We start from the raw sequence: 16,147 nt of genomic DNA on the forward strand, positions 1-16,147 counted from the left end.
ACAGAAGGTATTTTTAATTATGTTATTTGTTTATTATAATGAATTTTAATTACAATAATGCATTAGTAAATGTTGAATTATGAATAATAATGTTGAATAATGCAGTACAAGACTGTTCAGACTTAAAGTGGAATGATTGAAATGTAATTTTCTTCTTGAATTTACTGCAATATTTAATTAAACTTGATTTACACAAACTTCAAGAAACTTCATATATATATATTAAACTCTAACTTAATTCAGAAATGGCTAGTAAAGAAACTACAAGTAGAAATTGCATAACCGAATATTGAAAAACCTAATCCTTTTTATACAGCTTTAAACAACATGTAATCGCAGAAAATAATTTGTAATAGTATATGCATCAAGATATGCACTGCCAACTTGCCATGTTTAACTTGACACAGTTGAAAGCATAATTATTAACCTTCATAAATGTGCAATAATTAGAAAAAAATTATTAAAGTGTGAGTTTTAATAACTTATTTCTAAGAAACTTATTTAGTCTTTGCCATGATGTAATTAAGTTAACTAGACAAGTGAACTTAATTCGCCAAGTTATTGAAAAACTGTAACTTGTTCTGTAGCCAATAGGTAAAAGAAAATACTAATTATATTGACCTTAAAATTAATTAAAGCTGCTTTTATGCCAGCGAAAACTAAAAGAAATAAGACTTTTCCCAGAAGAAAATAACATCATAGCAAATACACTGTGAAAATGTCATTTTAAACATCACTTAGAATTCATTTATTCATTTTCCTTTATTAATCAGGGGCTGCTACAGCGGAATGAACCGCCATCTTAAGCAGCATATGTTTTACGCAGGGGAGGCCCTTCCAGCTGCAACCCAGCACTGGGAAAGACCCATACACTCTTGCAATCACACCCACACATAAACTACAGCCAAATTAGCTTATTCAATTCAGCGATTGTCTTTGGACTGTGGAAACTGGAGCACTAGGAGGAAACCCACACGAACGGGGAGAGCATGCAAACTCCATACAGAAATGCCAACTGACCCAAGTGCTACCCACTGCACCACTGTATATCGCCCATCACTTAAAACTCTATTTTGAAAAAAAGATTTTCTTTGAAAAAGTAAGAATTATACATTTTTCTTCAACTCTATTGTGGAAGTTATCTAAGAATTGTTCAGGTATGAAATCAAATTCACAAATCAATCAAATTACAAACAGAATGTAAAAGCAGATCGATAAAACTCAAAGATGTAGTTTTACTTACGAGAGACTTTCATCTTGGTAAAAACAAACAGTCCTAAAACGCTTTAACCCAAGTTTCCTCCTCATCAAACATCTTGTCTGCGCACTCCAAACTTTCTCCTCATCTGCTTCTCCCTCCTCAGCTTTTGTGTTTCTCTCTCTCTCTCTTTCTCACTTCATTCCCTCCCCTTTATTTTTCACTCGCTCTGTCTTTGGTTTACTCCACCTCTCATTGGTTCTGAAGTCCAAGCCCCTTTCCAGCATTCCTCCCCTCCACTCCTCATGCTTTCTTTTCTCTAGCACTTTAACCATCACAACTCACTCTTTCTCTCTTGGCACTGCCCTTTCGGACGCCCTCCAAGTGGCAGGACACTGGCGACGTGGGACTTTCTTTTCTTGCCGTCTTATGATGTAATCAACCCCCCACTGATCCCATCACACCGCCAAACTCTACAATCTATGTAGTAAAAACTACAGGATGTTTTCGCCTCCCTTAACTTTGAGTTTTATAGCTCAGGGGTGAATTTGTTCTTCCTGGCAAACTCTTCTTAAAAATAAAACTTCTTTATTAGAATATTGTTGTGTTCAGGACCTTTAAAATTTCTGTATTGGTTCATTAAAAGTTTTAACTTGAAAACAAAATAGCTTTTTTACAGTGTTAATCATTGGTATTACTATTTTAATTTAATTAAATGATTTGATTAATTTTAATTTCAGTCAAGACTTTGGAATCAGTGTTTTTTAATGTTTTAATAAGAAGTCTATTATGCTTAGCAAAGCTGAATTTATTTATTAAAAAATACAGTAAAAACTGTATACAAAAAAACTGCAAACGTGAAATATTATTAACAGTTAAAATACCTTTATTATTTTTTAAAATATAGTTTCAAATGTAATTTATTCATGTAATTTAAAGCTGAATTATAATATTACATATTTTTATACGCTGTCAAAAAATGCTGGGTTCCACGTGATTCCTTCATATTGTCTCTGCAAATAGATAAAGTTACTTAATTGTTTTAACAAATTTAGTTGGATTGAACACAAAACCATTAAGTTGTCCCAAAACATACTTGAGAATTGTGTTGGTTCAGCTCATTTTAAGTAAGTAGTTTAAACAAGCAGCAAAATATATATATATATATTTTGAGTTAATGATTTCAGAAGGATCTACGTATTCAGTTTTTACTTACAGGAATAAATAATTAAAATTTAAACTACATTCAACACTTATTTTAAATTGTAATCAAGTTTCACAATTTTACAGTTTTTACTGTGTTATTATAATTGTTAATAAGTCAAATGAATGCTAAAATAAGCTTATTATAAAGACTTTTGTAAAAAGAACGCACTAGACTAACATAAATAGCTCATATGACTTAAAAAATAGTTTAAAAAGTTTATTATTATTATTTATTATTATTATAATTGATCTATTTTAATAAAGTAATATGTACTTTTACTTTAATAAGTAAATTGTTGTCATTACTTACTGAATATAATATTCTTTGGGGAACCACGATTTTTTTCTTCTTTTTTCACTTGATAAAAACCCTCTTTATTTTGGACATGGTTCTGGGGAAAAAGGAAAATACGGGGTGGACTATAGGAAACCCAGATGATCCAAAAATTCCTAAAATGTCCAAATTCCTGCAATGTCTCTTGGTATGATGGAAAACATAGGAGAATGTGACATCACAAGAAGACAAGCATTAAAAATGATTCACCAGGGAATATTGGGCACATTTCAACATATTATCGAGTGTCAGATGATTGTCTGCTGCCCACCCACCATTACATACATCAGCAATGTGACCCTCAAAGCATCATGGGTGGATCTACGTGGGCTTCAGCTTCTGTAGTGGGATCAAACAATAAAGAAAGAAGACAAAAGACTGTCGCCAACTGAATACCAGCTTACATTCCTCTGAACTCAAAACAACATCTTTGTTGTCTGTTTGCACTTCAGCAATGGTGTTAGACTAGATTATAATCGCAAATACATTAAATAGAAATATTAAAGCATTATTTAATATGCTTAATATACAGTACGCAAAATAAGTATTGAACATGTCACCATTTTTCTCAGAAAACATATGTTGGTAACAACCAAAGAAATGCAAAGAAAACCAACCCAAGCTCATTCTGGAAACGTAGCCCCGCGGACGTTTCTGGAGACTGAGATTTACGTGGCCGGAGGTACGTAAAGGCCGCGTTTGGTTTTTTCAAGCGAACACTGCGGGGCGGTGTGGCGCCGCTCCGCCCCTCCTCTTCGCGCTCGCCGGCCGACAGCTCGCCTCCGAGTGGAGGGTTTTCCCGACGCAATCAGTTTGTCCGCCTAGCTCACAGCGTTGCGTCGGCGGAGCGGAGGCCCCGGAGGAGGAGGAGCCGGAGCCGGCCGCGGTGGACGATGACCGGGATCGAGTCCAGGGAACAGCGGGTTCCGGAAATCAGGTGAGACGAAAAACGGAATCCGGAAAATGAGGGCGAGAACACAGCGGGATCCGAAAACGCGGTCGAAATCGAAGACGAGGGCTTTTGCTTTTTTTTTTTTGATCCAGCGGCTTTTCACGCAAAAACGGCGCGGGCGCGAACGGCGCGCGCTCCCGAGAGGCGCCCGCCCGAGACGCGAATAAGCGCGCACAGCGGCCTCTCGCGGCTCCGCGAAAACAAAAAAACGCTTGAATACGTACCTCCCGGGAGGTAAAACGCGGTCTGCAGAAACGTCCGCGGGGCTACGTTTCCACAATGAGCCCGGGTTGAAGAAAACAAATCTAATTAGTTAACAAATGAAGCTAAGTGTAATAAAATGAAATGACACAAGGAAAAAGTATTGAACACATGAAGAAAGGGAGGCACAGAAAGGCAGTGAAAGCCAAGTCACCAGCTGAAATCTCTCAGTAGTTCTTCAGCAACTCTCTGCTCTTCCTTATTGTGAATGAATATCAGCTGCTTCAGAGTCCAGAGTGGACATTTCAGCAAGACAATGATCCAAAAAACAGCCAAGGAAACTCTCCCACAAGACCCACAGTCTGTGAAAAACTCTCCATATGAGAGTCGTCTTTAAACTGCCATCACCAAAAGCCTTTTATATAAAGTATTAAATACATTAGTTTAGCACTTTCCCCTTGTGTCATTGCATTGTTATTGCATTCAACTCATTTTTCAGATTTGTTTTGTTTTTATTTTTTTATGTTTGTATTGTTTGACTTTTTATCAAACTCTGGTTCAATTCAGCCCCTATTTTATACACAAAAACATATCTGGCAGGTTTCATTATTGAAATTACTATTGTTTATACAATACACAATAAGCAAGACAATGCAAATATAAATAAGCAATGCATAATATACAATCTCATCTGATTATCTAGGTAAGATCTTTTTTTTTTGGTTGTTTTTAACATTATTATTAAAACCAGGAACAGGAATAGAACAGATAAACATGCAAAAGCAGTGAGTGTTAGTGTTATGAATCAGACAGACGGGTTGTTAAATGACTGAAAACAGTGGTGTTACCAGCTAACGGTCTATTACTGTAAAGCCCGGTGCTCTCATTGGAAAACACCTGGAACGTAATTCATGGCACAGAAACTAAAGTTAGAGTGGTTGAGTCAGTCGCCCCGAGGAGACGCAGGTTTGACAGACGTGTGCTTTTATCGACCGCTGAATTCAGAACAGACCAGCGCTTCAATGTAAGAGGAAACTGCTTCTATACTGAATGACAGACGAGCATGATGAGTGTGTTGTCTGTGGAAAGCTTTGTGTGTCACCGTAAAACACAGTGATAAGAGAACGAAAAAACTATGCATCAAAGTCAGTCGAAGATCAGTGAGATAAAGATTTCTGGATACACATTAACAAATGAGATTTTCACAGCGTTACTTTAGCATTATTAAACAGCCACTGTAGATTTTATTAATATTTTGAGTTGTTTTTTTCCTTTTCATCTGTATAGTTTTATTTCATTTCAATTTGGTTCAAATTTTTAGTAATTTGGTTCTGTTTTGTCATTTTTGTATATTTTTTTCTTAAGTATGTCTATGTATTTATACATAGCTAATAACTATATAGTATATATATATAGTTTTTTTTAGCTAAATTGAATGCAAATATTTAAGGAAAAAAGCTGAGAATGATAAATAATCTGGAATATGCAGTATGTAAACTTTATATTAGTTTTAGTTATATTAATTTTGAGTTAAATGAAAATGAGGAATAACAATAACAATCTTGGCAATTAGCTTTAAATAAAAGTTATTTTTAAATTGTATTAATTAATTTATTTATTTACTGAGTTAACAATTTATTTTAGTTCAAGCAACAAAACAATGTTAGTTTTATGATTAGGTTAACTACAATATACATACAGTATAACACCACTGAATAAATCTTTAAATGAAGACATTTAAAGCACATATGCAAATATATTAAAACCACAGACTGTAAATAAATAAGGATAATAAGGAAAATAAGGAAAATATTATATATATATATATATATATATATATATATATATATATATATATATATATATATATATATATATACAGTATACTTTATTTATTTCCCTTGTTTATTATTATTAATTATCTCATGCCCCACCAATATTTATTTATTTATTTATTTATTTATTTATATGGCTTAATAGGATGTAATAAAATAATTAAAACTTAAATAATATTTATTACACAATATCGTTACAAAGTCATTACAAACATAGTTTGTTGATTTGGTGTTTCCCAAATCCATCATTCCAACGAAAGTTTGCATACTACATCGCAACTATACCTCTGGAGCTGTAGTTAGAACAGCCGCTGGGTTTTTAAAACAGCATTCACTGTATGTGTGTCTGCGTCACATGAGTCTATAGACGTCAAAGAAGCGTTCATGCATCAGCAAAACACATATAAACTGGTAATGAGTCACATCAGGCAGTATCTAAAACACATCTGACCAATGCAAGAAGGTCATGTGGCTCTTTCAGTGAGGAATCAGCAGTGAAAACACACTTTGTGCCCTAGGCCTGATAAGAGCTGTGAGTAAAAGCCTTTTTATGGATGTTCTGGTCCAATGCCGCTTTATATCGTGCATCTACCATTTATTTTGGACACTTTTAAAATGTTTTTTATGGACAGATTTAGTAGAAAAAAAAAAGAAGAAAAAAAAAGAAAAGAAAAAAAAAAAAATATATATATATATATATATATATATATATATATATATATATATATAAATTAAAAATGGTGGCAGTTGTTTATTGGTGACAGCAAGGTGACTTATTTTCCGAACGCTTTTATGATCACCACCTCACATCCTGATCTAAATGAAATGTTTTTGAGCCACAGCTAAATATTTACACATTTGAATGCGTCTCAAATGCATGAAAACAGACGATGGTGATAAGACCACAGCAAAGGTGACTAGAGCAAGAAGGTCAGTGGTTCGAGTCCCGGGTGGGCCAATTGGCATTTCTGTATGGAGTTTGCATGTTTTCCCCGCGTTTGTTTGGGTTTCCTCAGAGTGCTCCTGTTTACCCCACAGTCCAAAGACATGTGCTATAGATTAATTGGATGAATTAAATTGGCCATAGAGTATAAATGCATATATGAATAAGAGTGTTTACTGGGTTACAACTGGAAGAGCATCCACTGCGTAAAACATTTGCTGGAATAGTCGGTGGTTCATTCCGCTGTGGTGACCCCTGATAAATAAGGAAATAAGGGACTAAGCCGAAGGAAAATGAATGAATAAATGTTGTTTACTCTCCACGGTCACAGTTTTTATCTATCCATCCATCCATCTATTTGGGTTGCACAACTCCACAGTAGGTGATGTTATGCTATTGGCTAAAGAACTGAAAATTCAATAAGAAAAAAGGACATGTCACCATTTTTCTTAGAAAATATATCTTTAAAGGTGCTAAACTAAACTAATTAGATTACAAATCAAGTTTTGTGTAATAACATAGAATGACACAGGGAAAAAGTATTGAACACATGAAGAAAGGAAGGTGTATAAGTAGAGATGGTTCGGTAAAGTTGCTTGAATGACTATTAACAAATATCTAGAAGTGTCACCGTCACCAGCGATCCAGCCTGTGCAGATAGCTGCTATACACACAGATCGCTAATGAACTACAAATCCGTCATTTCAAGAACTACAAGTTCCAGTCACGCACCACACACACACACACAGGTTCCTGATCCCGTTTGATTACACTCACGCAGCTAAAGCTGCTCAAAGACTGATTAGTTGGACTATTTATACAGCACACAAACACACAGACTTGGCTGAGTGTTGTTTATCTGTCAAGTTAACATTACGACGCGTTTTCATTGCCTTGTTTGTTTGTTTATGTTGTCTGCTGCCTGCCTGTACTGACCATTCGCCTGTTATTTGACCATGACTCGGGATTCCCTGTAAACATCTGTTTGCTCCTGATTGTGATCACTGCCTGCCTGACCATTCTCTTTAAAATAAATCCTGCATTTGGATCCGCACTCTGTTGTCAGCATCTCCTCTGTGACAATAAGTATGCGAATTAGGACACAGAAAGAGTGTTAAGAAAAATATCGCAAGAACTATCAATATCACAATCTATTGCAAAATGTAGGGGAAATGATGCAACTGTTGTTGTCAACAATTCTGAGAAAAATTAGAAAGTGTATATATTTTAGAGTTATTCTAGGTAAAAGTGTCATGTAGCTAAATTTAAATCAAAATAAACTAAAAGAAAACTAGAATAAAAATTTATTTACACTATTTAGACATTTATAGAATATTTTAAATTATAAATTATATACTTTAAAACAAATACCAACAGCTTTTAACACCACAATAATCAAAACTCAACTGCTGGCACAGCAAAACATGGCTCTGCAGGGAAAAGCCCTGGGTCATGATGGAAACAGTGTGGGAATCCTCGTCTATTATTTCGCAGCCTAGGTTTTAATTAACAAGAGCGTTGGTGATTCAGGAACCCCTAATGCTTGACATCCGACATACAATAGTCAGGAGTTATTATTAAAGAGAGGTGCCACTCACTAATCTCACATCGTCATCATCGTGTGCCTTTCTTTCAGTTTTGCCCGTAGAGAATCACAGCTGGGACGTGGGCCAAAGGAAATTACAATCACTAGGAAGTACGCACAAAAGCAGCCCTCCAGATAAGATGCAATAAATTCTTCTTTCTGACAAAACATTTGGAAGAACCGCTGCCTTCACGGTTGGCAAAAACAACAGAGATTAGGTCAGCTGGGCTTTTTTTGGTCATACTCATTTCCTGACCATCTCATGGCTTCCAAATGAGTTTCATCTTATGACGGAAAACAGTAGGTACGTGTTTAAATGGAATCAAGGATAATAAAAATTTTTAAAATGATGAAAAGTCATAGACAGTGACTACGTTTGCCATTTTAATGACTCTCCTTAATGGCATAATGTTGATGCAGGATGTCTAGTTCATACTATAAGCCAAAAAAAGCCATGTCTGATTCTGATTTCCAAGTATCTAACCTCTTCACTTGGGTAAAAAAAATGTTCAAAGGCACACAGTGAGAGCTCATTGATTTTGAGGGTGAAAAACACTTGTTGACTGCTGATAAAGCTCGCTGGGTCATAAGTCGCTCTGTATGTTTTCGTCCTGAAATGAATTCAAACAAGACTGGTGCAGCTGTTGTAACACACTCGTCTGCTCCATTCAAGGACGCCTGCTGACTGTCTGCTTTCATCCACCAACCTCACTAACGCGAAGCATTATTCGAGGTCACTCTTGCTAGTGTTTTCTTATGGCTGGGTGGAGTGTAAGAGTGAATCCAAGTGCCTAACATACATTTTGGCATCCTATTTGTTAACTTAAAGAAACAGTTTACCAAAAAAGAGACATTTCAAACATTGAAAAAAAATGAAAGTAAGTAAACTGGGTGAAATAAAAGAATGAAGGGTGGATGTAAGAAAAGATGAATGGATGAATAGGTGGATGAATGGGTAGATGCAAGGATGGATAGATGGATGTATGTATGGAGGAAAAGATAATAGATGGATGGAGCAAAGGATAGATGGATGGATGGGTGAAATAAAAAAATTATGGGTTGATAAAAGAAAAAACGGATGAATGAATAGGTGGATGAATGAGTGGATGGATGGATGGATTGAAAGAGTGATGGGTGATGAAACAAAAGAATAATGGATGGATGGATGGATTGAGCAAAGGATGAACGGATGGTTGGATGGATGGATGAATGGATGGATGGATGGATGGATGGATGGAAGGATGGATGGATGGATGGATGGAAGGATGGATAGGTGGGTGAAAAAAAGGGTGGATGTAAGAAAAAATGGATGGATGAATAGGTGGATGAATGGGCGGATGCATGGATGGATAGATTGATGGAATTATAGATGGACTTATGGAAAAATATTGATGGATGGATGGAGAAAAAATAATGGATAGATAGATAGAAGGATGGATAAATGGAGAGAAAGATGATGGATGGAGCTTAGGATGAATGGATGGATGGATGGATGTAAGGGTGGATGGATGGATGGATGATGGATGGATGGATGGATGGATGGATGGATGGATGGATGGATGGATGGATGGATGGACAGATGAATGGATGGATGGATAGGTGGATGGATGGAACAAAAAAGATGGATGGGCATGTGTTTAGATGGATAAATAAGAAACTAAATATTTAAAAATGTAATCAAAAACAAACAAGCAGGGGATTATAATCTCAAGAGTACTTTTGTTCATTATAAATGAATCAACAAATATAATACAAAAAATAAAAAATAAAACAAAATTTAAATGAATATACAGAACAACTCCATGAAAACAAACATTTTGGAGGATCAACGATCTGGTTAGTAGGTTTATTATAGAAGATATCTGGGTGATTCTTTAGAAAATTCTTGATTTGTTCCACACACAAAAAGAAAACTCAGTTCAGATTTAATGTAAGAGTGAGTGAAGGTTAAACAAAAGCCCCATTAAGAGTAAAACTGGACACAAAATAAAATCATTAATCTGTTTAATGTATAGTTTTAACAGTGTTTATTGTATACTATTAATAGTGTTTAATGATAATTTTCACAATGTCCATTATTCATAAGAGCACTGTTAATGCTACTGACATCACTGTTAACCTAACTCAGACCTACTTTGTTTGAATCCTAACAAAGAAAGGCTGCTTAAAGTAATCTGTTCATTTCAGGAGTCCAGCACGTGGTGGAAGAGCCTCGTCTAGTAAATATTTGGATCGCTTTGACCACGGAAAATCGCTTTGGGTTGTTTGTCACAGTAGACATGCCTCGTGTAAAATATGATACACAACAGAACGTTCCTCCACAAAAGGAAAAAAAGGAAATATATGGGAGGATTAGAGCCGTATACCAAATAAGCCAATGACGTCTTCAGCATCATGGGTCTTAAATTCAATGGCCCCATAGCCGTAAACTGATAGTACATTTCTTATGGCTGTTCTGAACCAAGCCTAAAAGCTAAAGCAATGAAGCATGCCAGGACTATACAGCAAAAACCAACATATCTCCAATTTCAAGCAAAGCCGAGATGTTCATACTTTATCAGCTTTCCTAACCACAGAATGGATACTCTAAGCTTCCCAAAAGAAAGAGAGAGAGAGATTAAAAAAGGCGAGTAAAATTCAATGCTCTGAATGTTCTTAAACATTTATGGAATGTAAAACGTGACACTTTATAAACAGGTAGAGGTTGTTTTCAGGATGGAAATATAGGATTTTCAAGATAGGAAAAGTGCAGCTGGGATTTCACCAAAAGCTTAGTTGATGTTTCTTGACAATCTAAATATACTGAAATACTAGGGCTGAATGATTTTAGAAAATAAGCTAAGTGAGACATTTCTGACCAATATAGAGATAGAGTTTTTTAACAAAAAGCTCTTGTTCTTTTGTGTTATTCAACAATGACTAAAAATTAATCATTATATTTATAAACAATTTAAGTGTGTTGTGTAATTAATAGCCACCTTCCTAACATATAGTGAGATCCAAAAGAGTTGTTTAAATGTATCGTTAGTTAGTTTAACGTGTACATTGTGAAATTTGCAAGTTTTTTTTTTTTACCAGGAGGCACATGTAAACTGCAGAATATAAGTGTTTAATGCAGGTTTATGCATTGTGTCATATCACTCTGCTCTTTCTGGCATTAAAGGACAGCGATAAACTTCAAAGACTCTGATTATGCACAGGTTGAAATTTAACGCTGCCTGTGTTTTCAAATGTGTTAAAACCACAAAATAGAACTTCAAATACAAGTCATACATATCTAAGCCGGTCCTGTTTGTTAATTATATTAATAATTCAACCTATATTTCATCGACAATACCACTCAGGAGCAAACTTAGTTTTTATAATGCCATAAAAATAGCTAACTCGCTCCTTCTTGCAAAAATAAACCACTCTAACACTTCAGAGATTTAACAAAGAATTTCTAGCATATTATATTAAGACATATATTGCACTATGAAAATCATTACCAACATGTAGCTAATCGATATTAGCACTTGGCTTATCATTGTTACCATGCATTGTAGACAGAAAGTCCCATTTGCTTGCATACGTCAAATGAGCCAATACCCAGGTCCCTACAATGTTCTGAGGTATTGCTGTTTTTAAATGGTTGCTAGGTTAGCCTGCTTTAGTGCTATGGGGACAATTGACAGCTTAGTGATCATACATCAAAGCTTCTTGCCAATATGAGTGATATAAACCAACCCAGATGTCTTTATTAGTCAAAAACTTTACTTGAACATTATGTAAAAATGGCTTGCCATACTTTATTGAAAACACAGTGCTTAATATGTGTGTAATTGATACATGCAAAAATGGTTTGCCATATCAGTAAAAAATGTGGAGTTTGAGTCTGTTTAAGTGGAGTTTAAATTGTTAAAGGTTTAGGTTATTAGTTACTATAACTATACTTACTTTCTCCCAAGGCCGTTTATATCGAAGTTGATATTTAGCCGCACGTTGATGTTTCGTAATATGTCATTTTTAGGAAGTGGGTCATTAGCCTAACGCTCAAGCGCCAACCTGAAGGACCAGGACATACATTCATACACTATGGACAATTTAGCTAACCCAATTCACCTATAGCGCATGTCTTTGGACTTGTGGGGGAAACCGGAGCACCCGGAGGAAATCCACACAAACACGAAGAGAACATAAAAACTCCATACAGAAATGCCAACTGACCCAGTCAGGACTTCTTGCAGTCAGCGACCTTCTTGCAGTGAGGCGACAGTGCTACCCACTGTGCCACCGTGCCGCCCCCACAATAACTTTATTAGTTACTAATAACTTTAGCTAATTAACTGGAAACTAGCTAGCTTTTAATATGTGCATTATAGAACTACACAATATGAGTATATTATATTTACACTTACAAGGCATCCCAATGATGTCAGAAAACGCAGAAATCAATATTCTGATGCTTCCTCTGCAAATTGTTTAACTCTCATGCTTGACATGACCACAGTCTAATCACAACTTTGTGGTTTACAAATTGCAAAAAAAAAAAATCACAATATTACTGCAATTGCAATTAACTGTTCATCCCCAGGCAAAACAACATTTTAGAAACTGTATTCGAAAGTGTTAAGAAACTATATTTTGGAGCCACAGAGCAGGTGTTCACTGTCTGACCTCAAGAGGTCAATAAGTCTTACCACCACACATGTCTTGCATTAAAATCTCTCAAGTGAGTGGCTATACAAGGAAAGGCAGCTCAGCCTGAACCACAAGAATATCTTAAGACCTTCCCTCCAGTTACCAGATCCCTTAAACAAGGCAAAAAAAAAAAAAAAAAAAACATCGGATGAGCTCCCTGAACAAAATGCATCCAACAGACATTCTCCATGTGCCAGATAAACACTTCCAGACGCTGGACTTCAGCCATTTTCCCACATGCTAAAGTGTTTTGACAGCCATCTCATAAGCTCTTCTGTTTATATTTTCAGACGATGAACAACATTTCAGCAGAATTTGTTCATCAAAGCTCAAAGCCGTTTACCGCTTCTGGAGAACACTCAAAGATTTACAGGTCGATTTGTTGGGAGAATGGGTTAGCACTTTTTGAAAGCCGCGTTAAAATAAACACACTATCATCACGCTTGCACCTGCATGAGACAGATAAATGGGTCTGGGTAAAGGAGGAGATGAATTTATCTAGCAGACGACATCAAAATATCTCACTGCCAATGAGTAATAGTTCATCCGAAATAAAAATCGGGTCAGCTTTTATTCACACTCGTGTCGTTACAAGCACGTTCCACTTCCTTTGCGCCATACATAGAATACAAACAAAAATGTGTCAGTGTGAGATATTTATTATATATGACATCATTGTTTGTGTATGTCACACACTCACTCGCAAAAAACAAAACAAAAACAAAATTACTCAAAAAAGTAAGACTTTGTTGTATGGGTTTACAGTTCATAATTCAGTTGCAGAGATCAGGATAAAGGTCAGTTATGTGTTCAAGAAACTGTCAACTAATGGTTATAGTTGATTTTTTATTATTTTTACAATGAATACAAGGAAATCTGATATAGGAATTAAGGGAGTGTGAATTTTCTTTTTGGACATGCTTTATGGAATTTTGTGTGTCAACATTAAGCAATAAGTGAGTAAAATAGGCATTAGCTGGTTTCAATTTTTCAAATTTTACAGTATTATTATCATATTGACTATAGCGACAAAAAATGTTACTTCATTGTATAATGACTAAAAAATATTTTATTGTATATACACAGACCGGACACTTTAATAGGTAGACCTTACTGGTACCGGGTTGAACCCCCTTTTGCCTTCAAAACTGCCTTAATCCTTCATGGCACAGATTCAACAAACTATTCCTCAGAGATTCTGGACCATATTGACATGATAGCATCACGCAGTTGCTACAGATTTGTCAGCTGCACACGTTCCATTCCACCACATTACAAAGGTGCTCTATTTGATTGAGATCTGGTGACTTTGGAGGCCATTTGAGTACAGTGAACTCATTGTCATGTTCAAGAAACCAGTCTGAGATGATTCGCGCTTTATGAAATGGTGCGATACCCTGCTGGAAGTAGCCATCAGAAAATGGGTCCACTGTGGTCATGAAGAGATGGACATGGTCAGCAACAATACTCAGGTAGGCTGTTTCGTTGACCCGATGCTCAGTTGGTACTAATGGGCCCAAAGTGTGCCAAGAAAATATCCCCAAACCATTACACCACCAGCAGCAGCCTGAACTGTTGATACAAGGCAGAATGGATCATGTTTTTGATGCCAAATTCTGACCCTACCATCTGAATGTTGCAGCAGAAATCAGACCAGGCAATGTTTTTCCAATCTTCTATTGTTCAATTTTGGTAAACCTGTGCAAATTTTAGCCTCAGTTTCCCGTTCTTAGCTGACAGGATTGGCACTAACTAAATGCTATTAGTTTTCAACTTTTTTTGGCCCAGTCCCTTTATTATCCTGGGGTCGCCACAGTGGAATGAACTGCCAACCTATACAGCATACATTTTTAAGCAGTGGATGCCCTTTCAGCTACACCCCATCACTGGGAAACAGCCATACACACTCATTTATACACATACACTATGGGAACAAGAGGGAACATGCAAACTCCACACAGAAATACCAACTGACCCAGCCGAGGCTTGAACTAGCGACCTTCTTGCTGTGAGGTGATCGTGCTACCCACTGTGCCACCATGCTGCCCTAACTCCATTTAATATAATGATTATGACTTTTGATTTATTAATTAAGGCATCTACTAAGAAATTAACATTGAAAATGAATTTTGTTTAAATTAACTGGCAATTTAAATTAACGAGATTTAACAAATAAAAGTAATATAAATAGTCACAATTTTTAATGTTATGGGTTGTAATAATATAAATACAACAAAATATTCTATAAAACAAAAATAAACATCCTATTAAGATCTAATATTATTAAAAGGCACTCTAAAAGTTTTTTTATAATATAGTATATGTTCATTATCACCATATATTGAATTACTAAATATCGGTATGCTAAATATCAAGTATACTGAACATCGATATTGAATAATTCTAAAAATAAATCTCTCTCTTTTTCATACACTCTCTATTTTTTCTCTCCGTCTCTTCAATTTATTTCTCCTCCATCTTAAGCCATGTGTGACTATTTTGAGCTTACTTACAAAAACCCAATGACAGCCTGTACATGTGTGTTCAGAATGTGAGAAACACCCCGGACACTGTTATAATGGCATGCCGAATCTTTGTGCTTAAAATCAATACTGTTTCACAACTATTTTCCATGTCATGACCACAGTGTGCATCCTGTAATTCGCACTCCTCTGTGATATAAACACACTCACAACACTGCAATTTGGTTTTCCGTGCCAATGCCTCACAGCTGTAGGATGGTGCAATTATCAGCATACGTGTCTCAGCTCAGGTTGAATGGGTTCAAAAAGAAAACTGCAAACTGGAGAACTGTCCCTATATGCAGGAATAAGTCTTGTGTAGGGAACAATAGTAAGTTGATAGTAACAATATATCATAACATCAATATCACAACATAATAAAGTGACTATATGTATCGTTGACGTTAACGATTTGATTCATAATACTGAGTTTGTTTTATCCAAGAATCAGCTTACTGTATTTATAAAGTATAATTCAAACCAAAATGTAAAGTCTGTTTTTATTTTCTCACCCTCATAAGCTTCAAACCTGTATGATTTTCATTCATCTTTCAAACACAAACAAGAATGATATATGAATTATTAGCCCTGGTTACTGATTTCGGTCACACTTTATTTTGATGGTCCGTTTGTTAAATTTAAGTTACATTGCATTTACATGCAAACTAATTCTCATTGGATTATACAGTAA

General features: G+C 35.6%; 1 protein-coding gene across 6 annotated transcripts in view; it reads right to left on the reverse strand.

Annotated features, from left to right (window-relative positions):
- The window catches only part of stard13b (StAR related lipid transfer domain containing 13b), a 173,801-nt gene that overhangs the window by 26,496 nt on the left and 131,158 nt on the right, over positions 1 to 16,147 (reverse strand). Inside the window, exon 1 of one of the 6 annotated variants that reach the window (XM_087284426.1) lies at positions 1,244 to 1,344. The exons of the other annotated variants lie outside the window; for them this stretch is intronic. Coding sequence (XP_087140552.1) covers positions 1,244 to 1,256 — 13 coding nt within the window. The 5' untranslated portion in view covers positions 1,257 to 1,344. Of the gene's footprint in view, positions 1 to 1,243; positions 1,345 to 16,147 lie in introns of those variants that run through there. 6 annotated transcript variants of the gene reach the window in all.

The sequence above is a fragment of the Danio rerio genome, chromosome 15, assembly GCF_052040795.2.
Source record: "Danio rerio strain M-AB ecotype USA chromosome 15, GRCz13ab, whole genome shotgun sequence".
Lineage (NCBI taxonomy): Eukaryota > Metazoa > Chordata > Actinopteri > Cypriniformes > Danionidae > Danio > Danio rerio.